This window comes from Nothoprocta perdicaria, unplaced genomic scaffold (genome assembly GCF_003342845.1).
Source record: "Nothoprocta perdicaria isolate Ctin4 unplaced genomic scaffold, notPer1 scaffold_189, whole genome shotgun sequence".
NCBI classification, from domain to species: domain Eukaryota; kingdom Metazoa; phylum Chordata; class Aves; order Tinamiformes; family Tinamidae; genus Nothoprocta; species Nothoprocta perdicaria.
The window spans coordinates 435,661-462,627 of record NW_020455082.1 but is presented as its reverse complement, the minus strand read 5'-3'; the positions used below and the strand labels follow the sequence as shown (position 1 = coordinate 462,627).

The 26,967-nt window shown below is 43.0% G+C and overlaps 2 protein-coding genes across 2 annotated transcripts; one reads left to right on the top strand and one right to left on the bottom strand.

The window, feature by feature from the left end:
• Positions 1 to 62: 62 nt before the first annotated feature.
• Positions 63 to 13,490, top strand: VKORC1L1 (vitamin K epoxide reductase complex subunit 1 like 1). Its single transcript, XM_026036938.1, has 3 exons — positions 63 to 271; positions 8,342 to 8,451; positions 9,193 to 13,490. Exons 1-3 carry the CDS (start codon positions 78 to 80, stop codon positions 9,417 to 9,419), a joined length of 531 nt encoding a protein of 176 aa, XP_025892723.1. The 5' UTR covers positions 63 to 77; the 3' UTR covers positions 9,420 to 13,490.
• A 2,196-nt stretch (positions 13,491 to 15,686) lies between these two features.
• On the bottom strand, positions 15,687 to 26,352 carry GUSB (glucuronidase beta). Its single transcript, XM_026036937.1, has 12 exons — positions 26,211 to 26,352; positions 24,700 to 24,888; positions 24,000 to 24,181; positions 23,370 to 23,512; positions 22,680 to 22,867; positions 21,849 to 22,001; positions 20,996 to 21,174; positions 20,446 to 20,592; positions 19,352 to 19,436; positions 18,126 to 18,302; positions 17,130 to 17,265; positions 15,687 to 15,887 (listed from the first exon to the last, which is right to left on the bottom strand). The coding sequence occupies exons 2-12, from the start codon at positions 24,868 to 24,870 to the stop codon at positions 15,733 to 15,735; spliced, it is 1,716 nt and encodes a 571-aa protein (XP_025892722.1). The 5' UTR covers positions 24,871 to 24,888; positions 26,211 to 26,352; the 3' UTR covers positions 15,687 to 15,732.
• Between the last annotated feature and the right edge of the window lie 615 nt (positions 26,353 to 26,967).

Sequence of the window (26,967 nt, the reverse complement as noted above, 5' to 3'; positions counted from 1 at the left end):
CGCGGCGGGCCAATGGGCGCGGGGCGCGCGTGCGCGGCGGGCGCGCGTCGCGGGCTGAGGCGGAGGGAGGGGGTAAGATGGCGGCGCCCGTCCTGCTGCGAGTGTCGGTGCCGCGCTGGGAGCGAGTGGCCCGCTCCGTCGTGTGCGCGGCCGGCATCCTCCTCTCCCTCTACGCCTGCTACGTGGAGCGCGAGAAGGGTCGCGACCACCACTACCAGGCGCTGTGCGACCTCACCGAGCGGGTGCGCTGCTCCGTCGCCATCTCCTCCAGGTGAAGCGGGGCTGGGAGCCACCGCCGTCGCCTCAGGCCGCGGCGGGAAGCAGGGCCGAGCGCGGCTCTCTGAGGGGGCGGCGGGAGCCGGGGGCCCTGAGGCAATCGAGGTCGCGGCGGCAACGTCTGCTGGGCCCGGGGCGGCGGGACGAGCAGGAGGATTCCCGGCCGAGCAAGGAATTCCTGGCGGTGGGAATTGTCTTGCCCGAGATCCCTGAGGCGGGAGGGCGAGGCCCTTGCGGTGCCCGTGTGGTAATCCTGGGCGGTTAAGGAGAGTGATATGAGCTCAGGGTAAATATACCTTAGAATGCAGTGCTGTAGGCGTGATGATGAGGCTAACATAAACACATGCAATCACAGCTAACATTTAATCATAATTTAATAGGGGCATCTGCACTGCTTTTTCCTTATAGCATTCTCAGCAGTGTGTGTGAGTGTGCTTAATTCAGGGAATACTTGTGTGTCTCAGCAGTAAAAGCCTCCTGCAAGTCTAGGTTTATTTTACATGTTTCTCATCAGCAATAAAACTACTTTGCAGATTTTTTTTTTTCCCTTTCCCTAAAGGCCAGCGGCCTCCTGTTACGTCTTTTAAGAGTCGGAATATCAATCTTAAGAATATGTTGCTAGCTTGATTTCTTGTTCAACAGCTGAAGAATTTAATCATATTAATGGGAATTTATTTGCTGTTTGCTTACACATATCATCTTTGTAAATATTCTACATGAAATGTTTCCAGGTGTTACTAGGTTAGGAAATGCTTCCTAAAAATATATCCTTATGTATCTCAGCTAGAGGAATAGCAATGTTGTCCAGCCATATCAAAACTGATCTGTGGGTGTATGCTGATTTCACGAGTGTGTTTGTGTATACACATACATGTGGATGGGAAGAGGTAAGGAGCTGGAAAGGGGTGGGTTTGGGTTCTTCAGGAGATGTTTTTAGTAAGCCCTTGAAACAGCTTCTTTCTGTTGGGAAAAGGAGAATTTTGATAATTTCATGATAACACGGCATAACTAGTGATCATATGATAGTGGAATGACTACTTGAGTCTCTTTTCCTTCTTCTGTTTAACTTACATTTAAGCTATTATAATTCTTACAAAGGCACTTGGTATGTTACCATAACAACATTATATGGGAGAACACACCTGTAATCTCTGAGGGTGGAAACTGGCTAATTTGTTTAACCAAAACATGTAGGGAGCTCTAATTCTTAAGACCAGCTCTGTGGTATTGTGTTGCATTACAAGGAGATGTATGTCTACAGATGTTTGAAAGGAGGTTCTTGTGTTTTAATGAGGGTTTTAACTCTGTTTTTCTGTTTCTCATCAGATAATCTTCAGTTTATGAAGATGCTAGTTCTTGTCTCTTCTAAAGAGTTGTTTAAAAATAAGAAATTTCAATTTAAAAAGGTTTAAGTGATCGCTTGGTGACTTAAGCACATACATTAAAATGATGTGTAGGTTACTGACATAAGCCATGCAAGCATTGTTAGTAATCTTAACTTTCAAAACTTCTATAGAGATGTTCTTAAATAAATAAACAAAAACAGGGATTTGATTGTATGTCTTTAAGCACCTAGGTAACAGGAAATCTGTGTGTGTGTTTATGTAGGGCTGGACCTTCGTTATCTTATTATTATAAATTCTGTGTCAAGCATTAATACCTCTTTATGAAGAGCTTTGAATAAGCGAAGTAGTTCCAGTTACATCTTTAGATAATTACAGTTTTCATTGTTGTTGCTGCAGTTGAAGTATTGAATATGCCATGGTAAGGCCTGTAAATATTCTATTGTGGGGATTCGGTATCGTAATATGAAAACGTAAGGATAACATCAACTGAAATTTAACTAGCTGTTGCTAGGAGAATCCTGGCCAAAGATTAAAGTACTGTAAATGTCAAGATAGCTCATGATAACTGGAGCAGGTGGGTAAAGGAGTCTGTAAAAGGAGTGTGCAAGTTCTGTTCAGCCAAACCATATTTGGAGAAGAATATGCTTTCAGCTCTGCACGGGACGCAGACCAGAAAGGAATATTCCTTTAAAACTAAGGGAACAGGACAAATGATTTAACTTGAAAAGCAATTCATCTGCCTTTCTGTGGTGCCATGTCTTCCTATCCTTCACCCAGTCTCCCTACCCTCTTGGCCACTTACTCATCCTTATCTCTACCAGTATGTGCCAAAGTTTCTTTGGGTCTTGATTTATAAAAGAAACCTTTGAATTCCACAGGAACAGTAAAAATTCAAAACCTGGTAATTGCAACATTTTTGCATATAACACAAATCTAACTTTCAGATATATCTTTTCCTATTATTGTGCTGATAGTTCTAATAATTATTTGATTAGCTGTGTATAGTCAACTTCTACAATGTTAAATGTGGAAAAACTTGTTTTAGCAGCTCCAAGAACATTCATTCTGTTGTGTGACCTTTTATTTAGGCTGAATTTGCTGGTGGAATTTGCAGTGTAATAACCTTTTATGCCTTGAAGTTTAGCATATTGACTCCAACAGCAGATTATACTTCAAAAAGCACATCATGGTATTGGGATTAATCCCAAATGTAGAGATTAGATTAAATTAATGTATACTGTCTGAGCTGAGTTACTTTGGAACTGGTCTTTGGGGAAGCTTTTTTTTCCACTAGTAAGCTGTTCGTGCTCCCAAGTCTTGCCCTTAATCCAAATCTAGTATTGGCACAATGATGAGAGCAGAAATGTTGTAAAGATTACCATTGTGCAGAGGGAGGAGCATGGAAAATCTTATATCAGAGACTGACTCATCCAGAAGATTATACTGGAGAACTGCCTTTGTAGTATCTCTTATTATTCAAAATATTCATGTTCAGCATATTTCAAGCTATTATCCTGGCAAAAGTTCACAAAGTGGTTTAAAAAGAAAAACAACTCGGGACAATACTATGATCACTGTCACTTTTCAAGAAGAAAGCGAGACACAAGGAAATAACTAACATTTTCATTTGGCAATTGCTTTAGTTGTTTTAAGTGAATTGCTCTCCTACTTAGGAATAATTAACTGACAAGAATGGCTTTATAATGAAACTATCTAATAGCAATTACCATAAGATCTTTTTACATTGACTGTTGTAATTCTTTTGCAGATGGAATTAAGCTAATAGACAAATTTCAAATAATATTGTTGGTGGGATGACTTGAAATAAGAAGTGAAATTTGAGTTGGAATGCAGTGACCCTGAGCTTTGTGTTTTGTTATTTGCATGCCACAGGTGGCTTTCAGGTCTTCTAATATGCTCCTACTTTCTGTCTTGATTTAATTTTCCTGCAGAACAGGCCGTTAAATGACTGCTACTGAAGGAAAATGTGTGGCCGCGATGTGTTAAGTCTGTTTTTAAAATGTTACAACATTATGGTAGCTATGCTAAGCTACCGTGATGACCAAAGGGCAGATGTCTCTGTATATCTTGAGCAATATTTGCAGCTTTCAGCCAACTGTGCAAGTGGAGAGGTTTGGAAATAGTCAATATTGACCAAGGTTAACATCTCTAGCTGGCTTGTTGAAGAAATGCTAAAGTAACAACAAGGTTTTAAGAATCGTTATTCATTTGGATAAAACTTGATGAACGGGTTCTTTTAGGCATTCCCTATGCTGAGCTTTGTGATAATCTGGGAGGCTTTAGATTGCCTGTCATCTTCTACTTGAGTCACTGACTATTCTGAAGGTGCAATAGGCATATATATATATATATTTAATGGATGTGCCAATATAATTAGCTGATGGTACTTGAAAATGTGTATCAGTAAAATCTTGCTTCTCTTGCGGAGAGGCTTGTACAGATACACAGCTCTTGTAGTGGATTTGCCAAGGCCCCATGACAACTGTAGTAGTGCATTGCTCTGCTTGCCTTCATAAATTATTTTAAACAATCAGTTCCGATTTGTGTAAATATTATGGTTAAGCTGCTCTGTAGTATGGCATAGTACTTCAGTTCCACGTTTTGTGAAGATTTGGGTGTATAAGTTGAAATTGCATCCCTTTTCTGCAGAGAAACAGTATAATGAAGCTGAACATTTTTTACCAGCAGTGTGTGTTTGTTTCCCAGGGAAGCCCCCACCTTGTTCCCATTATTATTCTGGTGCAGCTTCGGAGTGTGGACTATAACAAAGATGAAGTTGACAAGAACAGCCTCTTGATCTAAACAAATGGGACATGAAGCAAAACTTCTGGCCTCAAACCTAACCTGATGTTTATATTACAGGTTCCCATTCAGTTCTGTCGTGGGACAGTTCCTGTAAACTTGATGTCTGTCAAGTTTGCTTGATTCCAGGTTAACACCTTCATATAGCAGTTATCTTTGATTTCAATAGTTTCTGATGTCCTGGCTTCCCTTTTCCTGTTGTACCTGATAGCAAGTGTGCAGATATATTTGAGATTGATAACTGCAGTTGCTAGTGACCGATGTAAGGTGAAAAATGGTGAAGATAGTGTTATACAGAAAGTGGGAAAAGCTTACGAAGTTGCTTCTTGTGAACAAGCATAGGCAAATAAGGCTCAAGAGCTTTCTGAATTAACTTATTTTTAATTACTAATTTTTACTTATTTTGACTGGCTTTTTGCTGGTCATCAATCTTTTTAACCTGGGACAAGATGCTGTTTTTTGTCAGGCATCTTTGTTTCTGCACAGAAAATGATAGAACCTTGATTAAGCCGCTGAAAGATGGTATGTGAAACACCTGGTGATCGTTCAAAGTGAGTCATATTTGGGATTCTTAAACTGTCAAAGTAAGTTGTTACTGAAAATGTAGCCCTTTGAGTCTGAGCTGGAATTTGTCCAGTGGTTTAAAATTAACGGGTGTGCATTTGAAGTCTGCAGATTACTACATAGCAAATATAAGGCTGCTTTTGTAGTTATTCTGTAGAAAAGTTGGTCATTTTTGCTCTTGGAGGAAAATATTTAGGATCTCTAGTATTGTATTGATTGCACAGGGGGAGATGAGTGAAGACACAACCTGTCTTGTGAGCCAAGTGCTCTGCCTCAAAGCACTGCAGATTAAATACGCTGATGAATTTCAGTGAATTGGCCTAACTGTAGCCAGCTGGGTACTGCACAAGCTTTACAGCTGAGGATACTGAGCCAAAAAAATTGAATCTTTAGGCTAGGATGTGTCATGTTGTTTCTGAATTTTTATCCTGATTTCTAGAAAAAAAAGCACCTGTCTTGTATATGCATTGCTAATTTCTAGTAATCTGTAGATTTTTATGGCAACACTTAAAGAACAGGGTTTTCTGAAGTTCTATGGAAACAAAATGAATGTAAAAGGGGAGAGGAGATGATTTAAAGGAATGTTCCTGCTCAGGGGCAAAAATATAGTGTGAGTTCAAGTTGTCAGTCCTCTTTGGTCCGTCAGTCAGGCAGTGAGTGCACATGTAGCTAGGACTCAGGCAGGACTGATAGGTCATGGACTCGATTGAGAAGAGGGAGTTGCAAAAAGGCTGGAGGATGTGAACTGAGAGTGAGTTTTGTTTGCTGGGGAAGGAAGGTGTTACAGGATCACTTACAGAAAACCAGCTTAATTCTAAAAGATTATTTTTTCTAAAACAGCAGAAGTTAATCATTCAAATCATTGTCTTTATATATTTCTATATATATATTTTTTTCCTTTAGGGAAAATGGCTTAATACTTCAGATTGAAATAATATATACTGGCTGAGGCTGCGCCTTTCATAAGATACACAAATCTCATTTCTATATAAGATCTTTTATAACTCTCCAGTCAGAAATCAGTAGCAGTACATAGTAGATTTTGGTCTGTTTTTTAGCTTATTGTGCAATCGACTATTTTAATGTAGTTTATTTGACTTAATATTTTATATTCAAAAAGCACCAATATGAGTCAACAATAGTCAGTTCTGATGAAATAGAATCTTTACAAAGCAGGTAAGTTCCCTGAAGAACTTCTGAGTAGTTTATAGTCCTTGTGCCTCATAAGGCTTGTGCTGACCTCTTATTACTTTGGGAGTTTGTTTTAATCTTGGGTCTACAATCTTTCTTTTTGCTGTTTGTTTTCCATATGTTTTTAAACTTTCAAAGTTATCGTAAGTCAAATATGAGTAGGAAGATTTTATGACATTCATTCAGAGTTCTCTACCCGCTTGCTTGCAAAAATACTTGGTTGCTTATTTGTTTTAGTGTTTTTAGAGACCTTGATAGAATTAGGGAATGAAATGATCTATTTCTTAGAGAAATTAGATAGAAATAAACCAAGTCTAAAATTGGCATTTTAGTTTGTAGAAAATTTCCTCACATATGAAGTTCTCTAAAGCTGAAAAAAAAAAGAATGCAGTGCAGCTTGAATGACAGGATTCTCTGCTATTTCTGAGAGTGTGGAATAAAATGCAGGATTTAAGCTGTCCTCTGAGGACTGAAAAATAATACCTGATGTCTTTAAACCTGCTGCAAGGCCAACAAGATACTTGTGAACTGTTGCAGGAGGGAAATAGTTTTGCCATAGTTTTGTTGCAGCTGTGAACACATCACTTGGGGCCACTGACTGCCCTAAAGGGCTCAGGCTCATTATCTTTCCATTAGCAATGTTTTATTGACTTGCAGGATAACAGCAACCTAACAGCCTCTAGTCCAAAGTTTCTGATGTTTTAAACTTGAGTTCTTTCTCAAGCATGATGTAATAGCAGACTGCTAAACATCAGAGATGCTTTCTCTGAAGAAAAACCTAGTTTTCTGTCCTTGCAAAACTATTTTGTGAAAGTGCCCTTCATTCAGTAGTCAGATCAGTGAAGAGTCTCTGGCAATTCAAAATGCGCCAGAGTTGACCTCCGATCAGATTGTGCCAGAATTGTAAATTTACGAGTGCAGGGTAAATGCTTATCTGAAAGTGATGTAAGGTTTGGAGTGTTGTTCCATAGCGCCTTAGGACAATTCGGGCACCAGCTGTTGCACGTAGATCTTCTGAGATGGTGCAAGAGTGCGTCTTGAGCCCCCGTGCTCAGCTGTTTCAGCATGCTCAGCTGGCAGAAAATAACTCTGTTTTATTGTTAGCATTTTGCTGACTCATTTGGATGAAATAGTTCAACACAGGATCAGAATAAGTGAGAGCATTGAGCCAGAGCAGAGAGGGTAGACCTCAGCATCCTGCGGTTAGATTGACCTTGGCTGATGAAGCCACAGTTTCAGTTGCACTTGGAGTTACCCTGTTCAGTCCATTAGAAAGGAAGGGAAAGGAAGGGTGTGTTAAATGGAGTTTAACATCACCCTACAAAGAATTCCAGCTTGGAAATTAGAACATTTCAATAGTGCTTGTATACAGCCAGCTGAATGTAATATAGCAAGCTCAAAATCATCTGTTAAAGTGCAAAACGGCAATACTTTTAATGTATCTATCTGGGTGCTTGACACTGCATTTAGTGTTTGGGCATTCTGTCAGTTATCAAACATGTTGTGGCTGTTTCATGAAAGTGAGGTTTTAAATGAAGTTTAATCTGTAAAAAAGTTTATTTTTTTAAAACTTTAAAAAACTTTTAAATGCAGATAAATGTCTGTAGGTGGAAAGTCAGATCCTATCGGAGAATGATTCTGCTGAACTCAACTGCAGCTTTGTAATGCTGATTCATCCACAAGCCATCCTCAAAGATGGCAAGGACTATAAACTGCTTTATGCTTCGGGGCCCATTTGTAACCAGCAGTGTCCCTCATAATTTGCATTAGGGCCACATTTGTCCTGGAATCCCTGTCCTGAGGGATGATCACCTTGCTTTTCCAGAGAGAAGTTAATGTTGCCTTTTTCTAAGCCTTCCATCGTGCTGGGACGTGGGGCAGTGTAACGGTGCTGAAGCAAGTGTTATTCTTGTAGACCCCCTCACTGTAAAGGTGACGTGTGCTGCCCTGAAGCTTGTGAATCTAGAAGTTGTCAGTATGTCAAATGCTTTAGCCCGTGCATCACTGATATATATGGGTTTTTGTTGTTTTTTTTTTTATTTAGTGTACCTCTGTTGCAAGCTGGCGAAATGATGAATGAAGATACTGATGTAAAGCATAATGTGCCCAAATACAATTTAATTGGTTTCCCTGTTTTACAGATGGGGTCGAGGATTTGGTGTGTTGGGTTCCATCTTTGGAAAAGACAGTTTAATAAATCAGCCAAACAGTGTTTATGGACTTGTGTTTTATATACTACAAATGTTGCTTGGTAAGTATTAATGCAGCTTACAGTCTAAAATGTGTAACAAGGCTATAGTAGTAAAAGAAATATGTGTTATGCATTGCAGAGTTTACAGGAAAATAGATAAAACGCAGGTGACTTTTACCGTCTTTTTAGCACCAGTCAATTAGTTCATTTGTGCACAGGGCTTAAAAACCCAACTGATAAAAGAGCAATCTCGCTTGTTTCTGCTATGCTATTAATAATGTAAGCATCAAGACCTTTTTGCATAAATATATACAACATATATATTCAGGATAGAAAAAGGGGGGGACAAAAATGAACATGTTTTGTAAGAGTAGTATGGATAGTAGTTGAATGAACGTGTGCAACGTAGTCCATTAAAGTATATGCGAATTCCTCTAGCTGCATAACCACTAGTAACGTTAGCATTATTAATTGTCAAGTGGTTATATGGTTATAAGTGGTTATATTAGTGGTTGTAAGTGGTTATTAATGGTTATAAGTTGACTAACTTAAGTCCTTTTCCTATAATTCAGGAATATGGAAGATGGTAACTATTACACATGCCTCTTACCCAAGACTGTTGTAGAGAGCCTAGAAGTGTCACTCCAAATAGCAATTTGTCAGTCACCTTGGAGTCCTGGTATTTTGAAAAGATTTGTATGTTGTGCAAACTTCCAAGTAGCCTTGGGTTTGAGTTCAAGTTTTTAGGCTTTGCTGTGTGAAATGAGAGCAGTGATAGTAACTTTCTCTCTCTTGTTGCAGGTATGACAGCAAGTGCAGTAGCAGCTCTGATCCTCATGACATCCTCCATAGTGTCTGTAGTAGGGTCTTTATACTTGGCCTATATTCTGTACTTCGTGCTGAAGGAATTTTGCATTGTCTGCGTCATCACATATTTCCTGAACTTCATTCTCTTTATCATCAACTACAAACGACTAGTTTATTTGAACGAGGCCTGGAAACGGCAACTCCAACCCAAACAGGAATAAGGCCTGTTTGAACTTTTGACTGACAGTCTGAAGACCCAACTTCCATTAAGTTTATTTTGCAGTAATTTTTTATTCTTCATATCAGAAACTTTCCCTGAGAATCATAACTGAATTTTTAATTATAAATTGGAAGGGGCCCTAGATAACTTTTTTTTTTGTGCTAACATTGAATTTAAATGTGGTTATGAAAGAAAGCTCTAATACAATCAAAGACAAGCTTTAACTTTACTTTAAAGGAGTTTCAGCCACAGCAAAACTAGACTCTCCCTCCGCCCCCTCCACTTGTGCAGTGGGTAACACTTGCTTCAAAATATCCTGTATATAAATTCAGTTTCAGGTATAACAAGATGTGATCATGACATTAAATATTCTAGAATAGGATTACCATATTTAATGTTGCCATGTTTACAGTATGTGTATTACATTTTTTTTTTAAGCTGATGGACTTAGATTTGACTAGGACTTACACTGTAAATAAAACTAGAGATACTGGTTTCATCCCTGGAGAACTCACTGTACAATCAGTTTTGTTAGCCTGGGAGACTTCAGAGTGTTCAGCTCAGAGGTGATGGACACGGTGGAAGGAGTGACCTCTATAGAGAAAACATTGCTGCACTCACTGCTAGTGCTTTCTTAAAAAAAAAAAAAAAAAAAAAAAGAATACACGATTGGGTTTTGCTCCTTCTTTCTTTCTTTCTTTTCCTTCCACTAATGAAAATGGGAAAGCTGAAACCTGAAGTATGCCCTTTAAACCCACAATTTCATTAAGTTCTGTTCAGAATGAAAATAACTAAATGTGGTCAATGGAAAGCTACCATCGGGATATTATATACAGATCGGGGGGTTGTGTGTCAGAGATCTCATTGAAATGGCTTAATTTCCATGCAGAGTTATGTTTTCATTTTAAAGTGCTGTCAGGCAGCCAGTGTTACTAATGTTTGATGTTATATGAATGCTGCAGTATAGGATTGCAAGTTGCAGTGGAAACCACTGACTGAGTGGGATAGCCAAGTCGTGCACTGAATAAGCAGATACTTAATTGATCTTGGTCAGGATCTTTGGTTTGTGCTATATTGGGAAATGAACTTTAGGACAGACGCACATAAGGTCCCTTGGAAGGGCCGTCTGTTTAATGAGATAAGTAAATGTGCTCCTGAAAATGACATGTGATAGTGCTATCATTGCTCTTTCTAATAACTAATTATAAAAAAAAAAAAAAGAGGGAAAAAATAGAAGAAATTATACTGATTTAAGCACCTGAACAAAATTGTAAATGTTCTTTCTGCACTCAGTATTCTAAGGCTGAATGTTAAAAGTGCCTTCTGTCTTGAAATCTTAAACCAAATATTTTGTGGTGAACTTGGCAGGCAGAAGTTCCTGGCTTGAAAAAATGAACAAACAAAAAGGGAGAGGGGAAAAAAAAAAGGCAACAAAATTGCTGGGCATAGGAAGGTATTCTGATATCTATTCTAGTTTTTAGACTGAGAAGTGGTAGCAATATTGTTTCGGTTAACTCAGTGTGACAGAAGGTTGATGCCATGATTCAGAAAAGTGAAATCCTTCTGTTTCGAACTCTGTGACAGCAAAACAAAAAGTTTGGCTGCTTTTTGTAATTGGTGCTGTGCTGCTTCTTGCCCTTGTCAGCTTCTAAATATGAAGAGTTCCAACTGCATACCCATTTATTTAAAGAGTTAGTTAAACTAGTCTAGTTTTGTTCTTAAACATGAATGTCTAAGAGACACTTATGCTGTATTGCTAAGTGAATTTTAAACACTAAGTTGCTGAGGATAAACTTGACTGTGAAACATGCAGCGTTCAGTAGAGAAGATAGGATTTTTAGACTCAATTCGCAAATTAGTATTTAAATTACTACGGAGGTAATTTTCTGGTTTGTATCCAGGATGTAGGTGGAAACTGCTTTGTGTATAAAGTTCTGTGGTATGAGTAACATCTGTTGCATGTAACACTAAATTACTTGTCCCTCTTGTCTAACGATTTTGGACAACAATTCATTTTGTATTGACCAGAGTATAGTTAAAGCTTGTCTTGATGTTTAGTTCTGTCTCTTAAATGCCTTGAACTTTGATGTGGAAGGAGTGGACAATGTTAAACTGGTCCCTCAAGGCTTTACCCTGTCCTTGTACATGCCTTGAGGCAATACTGCTGTTTCACGCGTTGTATGGATTTGTTTTGATGCATTCCTATGATCTACACTAAGGCATCTTTTCATCCAAGGAAGAGGTGAACACGTGCAGCCTGAAATGGTTAGTCGCAGTGTTAATACCTCAGAGCAAGCAGCAATGGAGACAAGTATGATCAGTGATTACTTGGTCCGATTTCTGGTTTAATCTACAACAAAAAAAAAAGGAGAAAAAGAAAAAAAAAAAGAAAAAAGAAAAAAAAAGCCCCATCAACTGAAAGTTAAGTGTTGACTAACTTCACTGTCTTGTGCTTGTCTGTGTGGGCATAGTCTGTTAATTCAGTTTGTTGAGTAAAATTGTTTAGGGCCAGATTTTCAGCGTTTATGTCTGCAGTCCTCGTTTGTGTGCACAGAGGGATCAAATGCAAAATTAGTTTGGTCTCTGGAAGAATTTACAGCGCTACGTTGTGCACGATCTTGCAGTTCTGATCCTTAATTGTAAACTTTTGTCTCGTGTGCTTTTCTTACAGTTACTTTTTACTGGAAGTGATTTGCTACAAATGGCCCTAATTCTTCTACTTTCGTGCTTCAGAAACGGAGTTGGCGTGAATAAAGGGCAAAATAATACTAGCAGTAGAAATTTGGACCTTTTTGCTTCCAGTTCTTTGACTCTTTCCTCATTGCTGCCAACGATAGAAACAGCCTATTTCTTCCAGTAAAATGGCTCAGGTTACGATTAGGAATGTGACAGAAATCAGACAAGTGCTTCATGCAACTGCCCCCCTCCTGGCCCAGCCAAAACAACTGATGGCAAGTATGTGTTTGATGCTAATTTGACCTTTGCAAAACAATGTAACATACGGGATCTTCCAGGGAAATCTTGAGGATATGGGAGAAAGGCTACCTGCTAGTAAGTAATAGCTGGTTTGGGGGAGAGATGATGGGCAGCTTTGTTACAGATTCTAGTTGTGGTTTTAACACTCATGAGAATTTGGCAGGGGGAAAGTTGGGGAGGAAAAAAAAACGACAAATGGTGTTTCTGAATTTGGGACACTGCTTTCCTCCTTTGCTCTCAGAAGTTCTGCAGGGAGGGCTGGTTGGGGAGGCAAAGAAATGAAATCCCAAAACTTGTTTAGGAAGTAAACATTCCTGAAATCCTTTTACTGTAAGGTACTTGCTACTCCTAAGGCCAACGAAGCATTCAAGTCTCATTTAGAAAACGAATGTTCCTGAAAGATTCTTACTGTAAAGTATTTGCAATTCGTAAGGCCAATGAAACATTCCCTACCACCTTTGATGTCCGAGGTGAGGATGGATTTCTCTAATTGGGAGATTTCTGCATACTGTAGTATGTATTTGTCTTCTGCTGTACAGTGTCTCTTGATCATTCAGAAAGATAGGCAAGGTGCTTCAGGCAGCACTTGGGGCCCCAAATTTGTATGGGCTGAAACTCAGGAGGTCTAGTAATTTTGGTTCTGCCAATGTTTAAACACCATCTAGAGAAAACTGGTCCAGAAAAGACGAAGTATTGTTACCATAAAACTGTATTAAGCATGGCCTAAATATTGGGTGTTTGTTCTGTATAGTATGTTCCATCGACTATTTATTACTAGTGCTTTAAACTCCAGATTAAACATCCATTTAAGTGGAGTCACTGGGCAGATGTTCCTTTTATCAATATAGGTTGAGAGATTCTCTATTGGAGGTTTAGGATACAATTTTGCTAACAGGTAAAACAATGTAAATATGTATGAATTTTATTTGTTGCACATAACTTTTTTGGTATAAAAAAATAAATGTAGAAATTATCTGTGGATGTCTTGCTGCAATCATTCTTATGCTGCATTCATGCAGTCCAAACATAAGAGCTTGAATGAACCCAATCAGAGGCCTTTTTGGACTCAGTCTGAGCCTTAGAAACTGTTTTTAAAGTCAGTACTGTAATCCTGTTTCTGGAAATGTATTAAGTTGTGGTATCCTTTTTTCAAAGAAGTTGTATGTTAGCAGTAAATGGGCTATAGCACTCGGATCCCCGGAGATAACCGGTTTCTAGAATTCCTGCAGCTTCCTTGTGTGTTGCTGAATGTCGTGCGCACGTGGGTGCAGCAGGGTTGAGCGGCGCTGACGGGAGGCTTTACTTTTATGGGTCTTTAAGCAACATGCAAAAAAAAGGTGTGTTTTAAGCACTTCCTGCTTTCCTTTGTTCTGTAGGTCTGTCCGCTTCAGCTGCGCTCTGACAAGATCACAAAGTATTGGAAAACTGCTATATATTTTTCCTGGGTATTGGGAAGGGGAAAGGGGGTACATTGCGAAAGGGTTGGAAAAGTGGGTTGAGCTTAAAATTGCACTGAGCTGTTAAGAACATAAGCAGGAAATGAGACTCTGACATGTGTGCTTGCCATAAATGTGGGTATTAAACTCTGCATCTGTCTTATTGGACTGAATGAAAGTAGAGCTTTCTCTTCCTCAAGTCCTGTGTATATCATAGGGACCCGAGCCCTGGTTTGTACCGTGTTAACCTTGTCAAATATCTGTGTTTTTATGTGGCTGCTGTTGGTACGTTATGCTGTCAGCGTGGGGAATGAAGTAGCTTAAAAAAATTAAACCCTAGAGATGAAGAAGTTGAAACAATTTTGAAACACCGTTTGTGGGGTTATAAATGGTATCCACTCTTGTACGAGATAACGTTTGAGTGACTGTTGTCTTAATATGGGTAAATATTCTGGGTTTTTAGTTAACTAGAAAATCTGTAAAGATAATAGTGTAACCAGAAGGAATCTTAGTATGTTTTTCCTTTCCCTTAAGAAGTCAAGAAAAAAGGGTTCTGAAACTCACAGTAAGGGTTTATATCCTTATTCTGCATGTGGCAGTGGAAACTTTTCTTGGCTTCTTATGTATGGTCTATGAAAGGAAGAGAATTTGTCCACCGTGCTGCACAGTAACAAGTATTTTCTTTACACTAGCAGATGTCTTGGTCACTTGAGGCACTAGTAGAAGACTTGGTTTGGGGGGAAAAATAGACATAGCGATACTGTTTAACTCAGTGCATGAGAGTATATGGAAACTACTTAATAATACGAACTTCCAAAATTCGCTAGGCAGCCTGCCTCCAATTTTGTGCTTCTGATAAGGGTGGTGACGTTGTTGGGACAGCCTTTGAGAGTTTGCAACAAGAAGCTTGCAGACGGGAGGGTCCTGAGCCCTTCTAGGGGTAGTGACACAGTCTGCTGTAGTCTGAGAGTTTTTAGGGGCCTCTAAGGCTGGTGTGCTGCCTGCAAGGGAAAGTTATTTCACCAGGTTATTGCCCAAAGTGATGTATGCCCGATAATTCACAAATCATTTTACCCCGGGATGCTTCAGATCAGGCTTGGAAAGACTCAAGTCGGACACATTCATCCTCTAAATGCTGTTGCTGCAGTTCCATAGTGACGATTAAATATGAAGCAAGCGCTCTTCCATACTGGAAGGTAAAACTGCATCATAGAGTGGTAGTCCTAGTACTGTGATTAAAGTAGTTTTAAATGAACTTCAGCTGATGTAGGTACCTACCTATCTGACATATTCTATCTTGCTGCTATAGTATGAATTCCATATCCTATTGGAATATGTTGGGTGTCCTTTTCAAAGGAGTGGCTCACACGCTTCCTGACTGCTGTTGACTCCCAGAATTTCCCAGCTAGCCACAAATGTTCTATCAACATTTTAAGCAGGAGAAGCTATTTACATTTTGCTCTTCAGGGATCCTGTGGACAATTTGCTGTGATCTGAGCAGTTTAACAGTTGGAATATAACTGGAAAACCTCTAGCATTGGAAGGCTGTGATGCTCATTTTAAGTAATTTAGGCTCTTTAAACCATCAGTATTCATTTGTATCATGATTTTGGGAGGTTGGGGGGGAAGGAAGGCTCATAAATGGATACCTCAGCATCTCTAACTTCAGCTCCCTGGAATGTGGAATATTCATTTTACTATCTGAAAAACAGGAAGCCTACAGCAATGGCTGGGCATAGAAATCTAGTATTCCTTGTTTGCTCTGCATTTTGTGGTTAACTACTTCAGCTGGACTAGAGATTGCATGAGGTTTGCAAGACTTGAGTCAAACATAAATATTATTTAAACAAATTTAATGAACAAATTAAGTATAGAATCCAACCATTATACTTTCAGATTTCATTACAGAAAGTGGCTATATGATTTTGTTATAGGAGGAAGACAGCTTGATTCATTTGCAATCTTCCAGTATCTCTCTTTAAGAACAAATGCAGCTGATTTTGGCTGTCGTTGGCGGGTAAATATTCCTTTCTTGTTCCCCAAAACACGTGTGGTCCCTGTAGAGAAGTTACAAAATAAAGCAAATATATGCAAAATACTCTTGTATTCCCTACTGTAAGCTGCTACGTGAGCTGTATCTGGTGAGGTGGAGCTATGTACCTCCTGCAGAAAGTCAGGTACAACTGGGAACTTGTCAAGGTTTACTTGCATCATCTTGGCAAGAATTAAGCTGCTGCAACTGAGCAATATAAATGCAATCCTTTGCATTTACAACCCTTAAGTCAGTGACAGTTAATTCTAAGTATACCCGTAAATTGAATTATAGTATCCTTACAGCAGAACTTTCTTCTGCTATTTAGTTGTAAGTTGATGACAAAAATGTCAATTATTAACCCCTCTCTATTTCTCTGTATTATCATTTAGTGGTATCCGCACAGTTTTTGCCTATTTTAGTCTTCATAGGAAACCAAAAGAGAAGTGCAACATACTGAGAGCATTAACTGCATTTATGTATGCCAACTTGTCTATGTTTTTCTTTTCCATCCTAGTATTTTAAACTAATACTACTTTTCTGACTGCTTCTCTGTGATTTACCTTTCTGTTTCTGTTATCTTTCTAATACCTATACTGGTGCTGTACAGATTTTTAACTGTATTTGTCTGCCTAAAATTAGCACTGACTGTTTACTGCCCTAACTCACTGTAGGTGGCATGTGTATACCCTGTTCCTTACCAGGTCTCCTTCTGAGTTGTAATAATTTAATTTCTAGGTGACTGTTTGCACTGTAGATTAAGCAATGCCCCTGCTTTGTGAACAGAGTGAACAGTGCTTTGTGAACAGAGTGTCATAGACAGTTGTCTGCTCTTCTGCATCTGGTCCTGTCTTGTTGAAGCTCTACGTCAGGTTAAGAATGCATTATTTAAGGTGCTCTACTGTAGGCGAAACATGGACAATTGAGATGCTTTCCTAAAGGCCAACTGAACCTCTGGCTTAGGGATTGCCAAGAGAGAAGTGACCTGAGTCTGATCACAAGCTTCCCTTGCTTTCTGCCCTAGGGCATTGTTTTGTGTTCTGGGATAGCACCTTTGCAGACAGGACACCTGAGACCTCAAGCTGAAGAGGATGCATTCAGTAGAGGCAGAACCATTTCTCTCGGCTCTGTGCTGTACTTTTTATCACAGAAACCAGCTGTGCTCCATCCCTTTAAGCAGAAGATCCCTTTGTTCTGCCCTACAGCACAAATATTCTTTATTTTAAGCCACAGGGAAGATGGAGAGTCTTTTGAAATATGAGCTTACCTTGATTAGTCATGAAATCAGCAAAATTCCAGATAAGCTCCCCAATCACATACTCCTTTCTCTTTTTGTCAAATACTGAATGGTACTCTCTTAGCAAAGCTTTCTGATACTCCTCACTGAACATAAGAGGTGGATCCTATAGTCAAGAGGAAAAAAAAAAAAAAGAGATGCATTTGAGTGGACATGACAATGTATCTCAGCAAAGCCTTCACATGTTAACTTTCCATTTTCAGGAGAATTGTTACCTGAAGACAAGCTTTATAATTGCTTGGTCTCTTAATGCAGTTGCAATGAACAGTGGCCACTTAGTGACACTTAGCACCTCATGAAAGTACAGGGGGAAACATGCAAAATATAAATATGCCAGCTCTACTTTTGGGGCAAAAATCCAGTTTTGACTGGTAACGGTGCTTTCTCATGATAAGATTAGGAGTGCTACCCTCTGCTATGCAGGGTTGCATGATGAAAGGAATGTCGTGTTCTCAGTGTTGTATCTTCCTAGCAGGCATTTTCTACAAACGCCAAAGCACAGATCTCAGAATGTGTCTTCTAGAGGATTAACCACATTAAGTATAAATTAACAAGTAGCTGTAGCCTGACTATTAAGATGATTAATTGCTAAACAAGTGCATTGTGGTTTAGGACTCAGTACGTGTTGCTAGGCATGTTTTAAACAGTATGAGTGGAGCTAATACCAGCAATTTGCAGGTGTTAAAAACCAAATGTCTGTGGCAAGATTTAGGAGAGAATAGTTTCAGCTTCTTGTTCAAAGCCCAAACTCCTGTTTAGATAGAATCTTACCTTTATGCTAGAATTGGTAGCAAAGCTTATTGATTTCAGTGCATCAGGATATCAATCCTGGAATCTTTTGGACACGTATCTGATGTGTCTTTGAATTAAAGGATCAGCAAAACTTAATTAGCAGAGAATGGTACAAATGAGTTGGACTAGTAAGAGTAGTGTGTTTTTTTTTGTCTAGTGCGTCTCAGCACTTACACTGTGAAGTCCAGGGATTGAGTCTGCTCCATATTCACTCTGGATAATGGGCTTTTGGTAGGTTTTATACCAGTTCTCAAACTGTGTCATGAGTTGTACTGGAATAACCTCCAGATGGCCCGGGTCGTGATACCAGGAGAAGTAACTATTTACGCAGATAACATCCACATAAGGAGCCTACAAAAAACAAAGTGAGAGTGTTTTGTCATAGGCTTCAAAGTAGGCAAGCTGCAATCATAAAGCTAATTTCTCCTTTTGGTTAATTTCAAGGAATGCAGGTTTTTTTATTCTAATAAAGCCTTTTTTTCCTTTTAACTCCGGCCTTCCCAAAGTAATCCCCTTTTCAGAACGGGAAGGGGAAAAAAAAGGCAAGATAAAATGAACAAGGTAACGGCAAGTCAATTTGGCAATTTCTTGCAGACATAGGAGGTCACAGCAGAGAATTAAACAAGATCAACCCATTTCAGCCTCAGGTTTGTTGAAGTGCGAGTTTCCAGGATGTCTCTGGCTTGCTGGTACATTTAGGCATACTTTCTGAGCATTCAAATGTGATGATCAAGTTAGTGCTCAACTATTTTTGACTAGCAACTAAAGTTGTGCATCAATGGTGCAATACAAGAGTAAGCATTCTGCAAGTTATATGCCATTTCTACCACATGGACAGTATGATAAAAGGGCATGAAGCCCACTGAAGACAAAGTGTTATATGTAACTTGTTCAATGTTCTCTTAACATGTTTTGTAATAAAAGAAAAAAGTTCTAATATCACATCAGTGTAAGAGACGTATTATTTGTGATTTGATTTTTTTTTTTTTTCCCCCCCCGCTATGTCTCCTTGGGCTCGTTGCATGGTAGTGGGAATGGGATGTCAGTCTGTATGAATGCATGAAATAACAGTAATTTTAAAGAGGTTTAAGCTTCAGTTTAAGAGCGCGTATAAGTCCTAACCATTACTAGGCCTAAACAATAGAATAGTGAAGCATGACAATTAAGATCCAGGGGGGTTGATTGTGCATACTTCCCTTGGGCAACTGTTCTTCCAGATTTTTGACAAACTACAGCTACTGGATAGAGTGCTTTGTACTTGAAACTGCAATGCAAAATTTCTTCTGCCTCTTCTGTCTGCTATAAATTCAGGGAGGTGGAGGAAGGGAACTTAAAACAATTGACAAAAAGAAATTTAGTGTATGAATTGAAAAGAAGGCTAAGAAAGTAAGTTAACTTACACCATGATCAAGAGCGTAATTGACATCTGTCACAAAGGTTACTGGTCTGGAGGGATCAAGAGCTTTAGTGTGAGCTATCACTGTCCTGTTTGCAAACAGTAAAACAGGAGGTCAGCAACGGTAAGGAGAAATTACTTCATCAAATGCTACCCCATTGCCTCAAGCTCCCTGTCCTTCCACCCCTTCAAGCAGGACCTTTATCCATCACAAAACTGGTTGCCATCCACATGTAAAAAGACAAGGTCAGAAACATGTCATGTTAGTTCGCTACAGCTAGTGCTTGGAAGATGGAGAATAGTCTGAAAAAATAAGATTTTTAAAAAAGGGGAAGGGAGATAGGAAGCTGCTTAACAGCTCTTAACAGAGAGGAAGCTCTTAGGCACTGGCAGGCAAGGCAATCACAAATTTGCTGCTTGTGAGGAACCTTAAATGATGGAAATGAGACAAGAGAAGGGTTAAGTTCTATTTCTACTTCAAAATTCAAGTAGGATGGGTGATTTTGAAGAGTGAAAGTTCAGAGTTAGCTTTTAATTCACCAAGAGCTACCTAGAATAGTCTACTCTTCCCTACTGACTGAGATTAATATTGGCTACCCAAAGCTTAAATCTCCTTAAAATCAAGGGGGCTGCAGAGACTTGAAGCAGTGGCTTTTGAGTTAGACCCCTATGTAACAAATAAGTAGTATTTAACTGAAAAAAGAAATCGGAATTAAGGCTAAGTATTTTTATAAGCTTGATGTAATTCTCAGACTTAAGCAGACAGAACTTAGCGCCTACTTTCCTTAGCAAGGAATGAGCAGTTCCCATGAGGTCTGCTTTTCCTTGACCTTCAGCTCAAGAAGAAATGCTCCCATCAAAGAGACTCGTGATAATTCTGCAGAGCTTTACGGGTTCAAAAATAACCAGCTGGGACCATTGTGGGGTTCTGAACTCCAGCTATGATCAGTGTACGCAGCAGCTGTGCTTTCTGTTTTTGTGTGGGTACTTTTTCAGGTTTCCCTGGAGATGCTTGTCATCTTTTTACTACTACTTCGTACTCCTCCGAAGGAAGACGATACGTTATGTGCCAAGAGGGCTCGGTGCACAAGCACTTACTTGAAGTAATAAGCGGCAGGAGGCAGCTGTGAAGCGGGCTCGTTGGCCACTGACCACATCACCACCGAGGGCCTGTTCTTATCCCTGCGGACCAGCTCCTCCATCACAGCAAGATGGTGTTGCAGCGACTTGTTCCCGAAGCTCTCGCTTAAAGAGGAATTGAGACATGGTCACCCTATAAGTGTATGAAATTCACTCCCCGGACCTGTTTTGGGGTAACCTGAGTATCCGAGGCACGTAGGCACCACCAAGCCTTGCTGTGGGTGACACAAAACAAGGTTTCTGTCCTATTTCTCCAACGCCCGCCGCACAGGCGAGCACAGTTTGGTCTCATCGACCAAGTTTGCTCAGAAAAGAAACCATGAATATGTGGCAAAATGCCTTCTGGTTGCCCAACTTAGTCGCATTCAGAAATGCAACGGGCTGATTTCCACACAGCAAAGTACGTCGGCTCCCGGGCCAAGGCGAGCCCAGCGCGGCATGGAGGCACTGAGGGGACGGTGTCTTTTGCAGCTGCCCAGGGGAATGGGGAGAGGCGGGAGGCGCTTACGCGGTTTTGATGCCCACACCGGGGCACTCGTCGATGACCACGATGCCGTAGGCATCACACAGATCCATAATCTCCTCGGCATAGGGGTAGTGGCTGGTGCGGAAGGAATTTGCCCCCAGCCAGCGCAGCAGGTTGAAGTCCTTCACGACCAAGGGCCAGTCCAGTCCTTTGCCGCGGATCTAGGGGAGGGAAGAGGGCCGTGGCAGCGCGCTGCACCCCACAGGGCAGCAGAACAGCGCAAGAGCCACGGGCTTTAGCCTGCGGGGTGGTGTTAGCCAGGGGCCACCCATTCCCACTCACCCCCGTGGCACCCTGTGCAGTCACCCCGATGCTCCATGCCGTGCTTGCGCTACCGGGCATGGAAGGCCCATGGAGACGCAGGATGCGGAGGAGCCTCCGCTGCAGGGAACGGGCTGCAGCCCTGGGCACCCGCCATTTTGTGGCCCGGGAAGACGCGCCCGGCGGCAGCGCCGCTCAGGGGAGCGGCCGTGGCGGAGCCAAGGGAAGGGAAGGGGCGGCATGGAGGGCGGCGGAGGCGGCCCTGCCTGTGGCGCTGAGGCCGCCCCGTGGTCGGGCCGCGCCTTGCAGCCCGCTGGCACTTGGCTCTGCGTCGGGCTGCCGGCTCGGAGCTCGCCTGGCTGGCACCTCCACTGGGAATCCACGGCTCCTCCATCATTTCCTCGCCTGCATGCCCCCAACGGCCATCGCCGCTGCCCAAGACCTCCCCAAACCCCCCTTGAGCGCTACCTGCATCCCCCTGGCAGCTCCCAGCCCCAGGAGAAGGGAGTGAGGAAGTAGCCCCTGGGGACAGCCAGAGCGGGGGCCCAGCACGATGTGCCCCCCGTGCACTTACGTCCGCGTCCTCGTGCTTGTTGACGCCGTGGAAGTAGAAGGGCTTCCCGTTGATGAGGAACTGCGTGCTGGTGACGTGCACGGTGCGGATGCCCACCGGGAGCACGTAGACGTCCTCCAGCTGTGCCCCACTGGCCTGCGCCTGCAGCTTCACCTGTAGCCCCCCAGGGAAAGACATGGGGGAGCTGACGAGTGAGGGGCGGATGGCCCTGGTCCTGGGAGCTCCTGCCTCCCCTCACCTCACTCATCCCCTCTGGAAAGGTAGCAGTTCCACCACCTTCTCTCCTGCACCTCAGCTGAAAAGTTATTTGCTCCCTGGTGCTATGAACCTGGGCCTCCCAGCAGGTCACCTGCCCTCTTTTCTGCATCTAAGCATCTCTGTTCAGCCTTGACTCGCACAAGACTTCTCCCAGTTTGTGATATTGAAGCTGAGGCCTCATCTGGCGCACAGTGGGAAGCAAGCTCGCCACATGGCAGAGCATGTGAAAGAGATGAGCGGCCGAGAGCTTCCTCTCAGCTTCTGCAACATCTCCCCCCATGTGTGGTCTCAACTAGTCCTTAGTCCAAGAGATGGATCAGGCCCTAAGTGGGATGGGTGAGCACCTGAGAGCGTGCGTGCCTGTATCCTGTGCATGACCACCTCTCTTCATCTCACTGACTGATGCTTCTGTTCAGCACACACAAAGCTGGCAATGCTTGATCGACCACAGCATGATCAGCAAGGCCATTCCAGGCATGTGAACAGGATCCACGGGAGAGGAAGGGACACATGCCTCAATCCTATTAGGACAACGAGAGGAAATGCACTCAAAGGGAAAAGTGTCACTGTTACCTCTAAAGAATAGCGGTATCCAGGGTTCTCGTGCATCAGATAAGGCCACCAAAGATTTGGATCCAGGACTTTTAATTCTCCAGCTGGCCCTTCACCTGTAGCAACCACCTTCCCCTCTTGATCGCGTAAACTCAGCGACAAGGAATAGAGTGCGCTGCCGACTACTGATACCTGATATTGCACCATGGCTAGTTCAAAGATAAGAAGAGAGGTCAGCAACTGATATGAAAGGAAAATAAATGCCTGTAAAGTCTTCAGATGCAGCAGCGTTAAGAAAGGAAGGAGAGAGGTACAGCAACAGTAGAGACACACACATTAATTGTATGAAGCATAGCCTGTCTGTCTTGAAGTCTAGAAGTTTCCAAAAGGATTTGAATATCATATAATTCTGTTACTTAGAGATAATTCTGCCTTAGGAGGCAGGAGGACTGTCCCTGGTGGAAAATTCTAATTCCAGAAGCACCTGAACATCCTTTCATGTAACTGTAGTATCTTTCAAGTACTTATGCTTTTTCCCATTGTTTTCTCAAAACTGCTGAGCTGTGCAATAAAGCAGTTGAGGCTAAAATAGAAAGTTGCCGCAAAACAAATTTAATCTGACCAGAAAGTCCTTTGAAGGAAGTTTCTCTACTGCTCTTGTCATCTCCATTTTGGAGCCTGAGGTAGCTGCTGCCATTGCTCTGGACCTACCAACGTTCTCTGATGAAGTAGTTGTCACAGTAATATCATCTATGTAGACAGAGGGAGTGGTGTAAACTACGACCGGGCGATGGATTCCAGCATAGTTAAAGAAATCAAACTTGAAGTTCTGTACAAAATAGTTCTTTGGGTACCTGAGTGAGCAAGAGAGGAGACGTGTTCCATTACACAAGAGCTGAGGGCAGCACGTGTACGCCAGCAATGTGCTGATAAAACAGTCTTTGCAACAGAATGGATTTATCTTTTGGCAGTGCTATTCATGCTATGGTGGTTACTAGTTAATGAACATCTACTGCACTGAGTAGGTCTAATGGATCTTTTACAGTAGCGGATAGCTGCAGCTCCAGTTGAATTTAACTGTCTCAATCTGCCACTGACTCAGCTTGGCAAATCACTGAATTTCAGTTCCTCACATATAAAACCTAAAAACATATAAAACAGACACGCTAATTCAGTGTAGCTTTCTCACAGCATTGAAGCTGAAGCTCCTCCTTGCTTGACTGATCAATAGTCATGAATACAAGCTGTGCTTCTGTAAATTACTGGGAGGCTCTTAAGAAACAGCAGCTGAATAAATCCCCATTCTGCAAGCCCTGTGATAACTGTATTCTAGCAACTCACCTGGATGCGTCATTCATGAACTGAATTGAGCCTGGAGGTAGAGTGTGGGGTGTCAGCGTGTTGTTGATCGCCACCGTGATGCGGCAGGGTGTCCCCGGGCTGCCCTGGATGACGCTGCTTATATCTGCTTCAAAAGGGAGGTGCCCCCCTTCGTGCTCTGCAACTTGCACTCCGTTGACCCACTGCAAGAGAAGAGGCCTGTGAGTTGGAGTTGCAAGGGGAGGATTCTGTGGAAAGCACGGCAGAGAGAAGGGAAAGAGCACAGCAAAGGGCAGGATTCCCAGGAGCACTGAGCCTTGTTCGTGCCTCGTAACTCTGAGGGCTTAATCCAGCAGCCCTGCCTTTTCTGGGAGCGAGGCCTGGGTCACATATAAGCATCACTGTGAGAAACTGTTTGGGGGAGGTCTGTACCTCATCCCTTCTAGGCCAGTGACAAGAAAATGGTTTAGTTACTAGTCCTGATATTGGAGAAGCACAGAAGAGAGACCTGGTAAACATGGACATGCATTTGTTCCAACTTCTCCCAACTTCACAAGGACTCGAGTTCTTTCCTCCTCTCCTGGAGGAAAATGGTGTGAGGTAAGAAACAGCACCCTGATAGAACAAGGCGAGCAAAGCCAGGTTTGCTGAACAAGCCAGGGCCAGGATTTTAGTACGGCGTGATCCTGGGAATGTCCGCCGTGCTGCGGGCGCAATGTACCACGATGGAGTAGTAATGGGCACTGCCGAAGCGCAGCACCACCCTGGTGTTGAGATCGTCCTGCAGCCAGCGGCGAGGAAGCAGCACCTCCTTCTCATACCAAACCCAGCCGATGTAGTTCTCCAAGTTGGGATCTTGGGTGATGTCGTTGAAGCTGGCAGGCACCGGCATGTCGATCACAGGACCGGTCTGATGGGAAGTGCACAGAAAAGGAGGACACGGGTAATTTTAAGAAAGATATTAAACTTGTCAGAATATTTACTGACTTGACTGTCCAACCTACACTTCTGGACAGGTCTGGCTCCACTCTGCAAAGTGTCCTTTGCAAAGTGGAAACTCCTAGAAGTAGCGGGTAAGAAGCTGGTGTATTCTGTTGCATGTCCTATGTTACACCAGGGCCAAACTGAGTATACATCTTCTCCTGCCAGACAAGCTTCATCCTACGAGGTGAAGCTGCTAATACCTTTATTCTCTTTCTTGGTTTACAATAAGGAAATGCTTTAGTTAATGGCTTTGGTGACAGAGAAGCTGGGAACTGGAAAAAAAATATATATATATATAGATATATGGCCAGGTCATTGTTCAACATGAAACTACCCAAAACCTGTAACCCTCCCTGCGCGGCTCTAGCTCTTTGGAGTGCAGTGCTCGCTGCTTTCCTGCAGTGTCAATTCAGTTGCCGTTTTCTTTAACATAAGGGCTATAGGCCAGCAGTGTCGTTATCTATTACCACTCCTTGGTCACCATGTGCTATTGTGAAATCTCGCTGTTAATTTTTAGCATCTTCAGTTCTTGTGATGTTCCGCAAATGGGCATCGCAGCCGCTCGCATCTGGAGCGCTTCCCCCTTTTGGGGCAAGTGTTTCCGCGAGCGGTGGAACTGGGAAGTGTCCCGGGAAGAGCATCATGTGCAGGGCTGACTCAGCTCTGAACCGCACTGACACTGCAGAGCAAACCCAGCTCCTCTATCAGACACCCAGGGGAAAATAATAATAAAAACTAAAAGCAAAGAAGCTTTAACGGTGAAGTGGATTTTCTAGCATCTAATCCTGGGATTCCCGAGCAGTGGGTCTCCATCAAGAAGACTCTCTGATGTCTAAAGCAGGTTGTGCTGCCACTTCTTGCCCTCCCTTTTTTTGGGGAGGGGGCTGCTCTAGGATCCCTCCCCTCGGTCTGCTTTCACACCTACTCTCACAAGATTCCTAGCAGTTTTGTATCCTGGTGCCCATCTCCTTCCACAATGTGGCAAAATTGCCCCAGGAGCTAGAGGAGAAGCCTTGGACTAGCGTTCAGGAAAGGGGGTAAATTTCACAGCATTTTAAGCCTCCACCAGAGTTAGTTTCAGCAGCGTTTGGTTACAGAGGAACAGAACACAAACAGATTAAATGAGCAGTGAGCCCGGGAGCGCGTGCAGGGGAAGGGTCTCCTTCGTGCCGCGCGCCCCCAGCGCTGCCCTGCGCCTGCAGAGCCCCCCGACCCGCCGGAGAGGCGAGTCCCGCCCGGCCGCCCTACCTGCCGCAGCGGGCGCTGGAACCAGCGCTGCGCGAAGCCGGCCGCCCTGCCCGCCGAGAAGTCGGCGCGGAAGCTCCACAGGCCGCCGAGCTCCTTCAGCTCGCGGGACGGCGTCTCGCGCGGGTACAGCAGCCCGCCCGCCGCCGCCCGCGCCGCCGCCGCCAGCAGCAGCAGCAGCACCGCGCCCCGTCCCCGCGGCCAGCACCGGCCGCCCGCCGCTGCCATCTTCCTTGTGGGCAGCGCAGCGCGCGGGGCCGGCGCCGCCGCTGCCATCTTCCTTGTGGGCAGCGCAGCGCGCGGGGCCGGCGCCGCCGCTGCCATCTTGGCTGTGGGCAGCGCCGCGCCGGGCTGTGCTTGCGCTGCCCGATCCCGTGCGCTTGGCTTTGCCACCCGCAGGGCACCGGAGCAGCGGGGCAGGCAGGCAGGCACGGCGGGAGGAGTGTGTCATGCGGCCCACAGGCAAAAGGGGGAAGTGTCCTCGATTGGATTTTAATTCTGCAGAGCGTTGATCTGCAGCCTGTTTCCTGCCCCTGGGAGAGGAGCGGGCAGCCTCTGTGAATGCAGGGAGCAGCTGCCACCGCTTGCACGTCTGACTCGGCGACAGAGGCAGGAGCTCAGTTTCTTGCAAAACAGCAGATGTGAGAGCCCTGGTGGTGCATGAGGATATCAGAAAGCAGTAGGGAGGCTGGGAAGCAGCAGCGATCAGGACCTGCTCCTTGGCTAGGGGTGAGGATGCTATCATCTACTATGACCACCC

What these genes read in the sequence shown, in the direction of transcription:
- VKORC1L1 (XM_026036938.1), top strand. Translation starts at nt 78, where the DNA reads ATGGCGGCGCCCGTCCTGCTGCGAGTGTCGGTGCCGCGCTGGGAGCGA. An exon ending in TCCGTCGCCATCTCCTCCAG is followed by an intron (nt 272 to 8,341) that starts GTGAAGCGGGGC and finishes CCTGTTTTACAG; the next exon opens with ATGGGGTCGAGGATTTGGTG. An exon ending in TATACTACAAATGTTGCTTG is followed by an intron (nt 8,452 to 9,192) that starts GTAAGTATTAAT and finishes CTCTTGTTGCAG; the next exon opens with GTATGACAGCAAGTGCAGTA.
- GUSB (XM_026036937.1), bottom strand. Translation starts at nt 24,870, where the DNA reads ATGCCGGTGCCTGCCAGCTTCAACGACATCACCCAAGATCCCAACTTG. An exon ending in ACAAGCACGAGGACGCGGAC is followed by an intron (nt 21,175 to 21,848) that starts GTAAGTGCACGG and finishes TCCCTCCCCTAG; the next exon opens with ATCCGCGGCAAAGGACTGGA. An exon ending in CCTGCCGCTTATTACTTCAA is followed by an intron (nt 19,437 to 20,445) that starts GTAAGTGCTTGT and finishes GTTTGCAAACAG; the next exon opens with GACAGTGATAGCTCACACTA.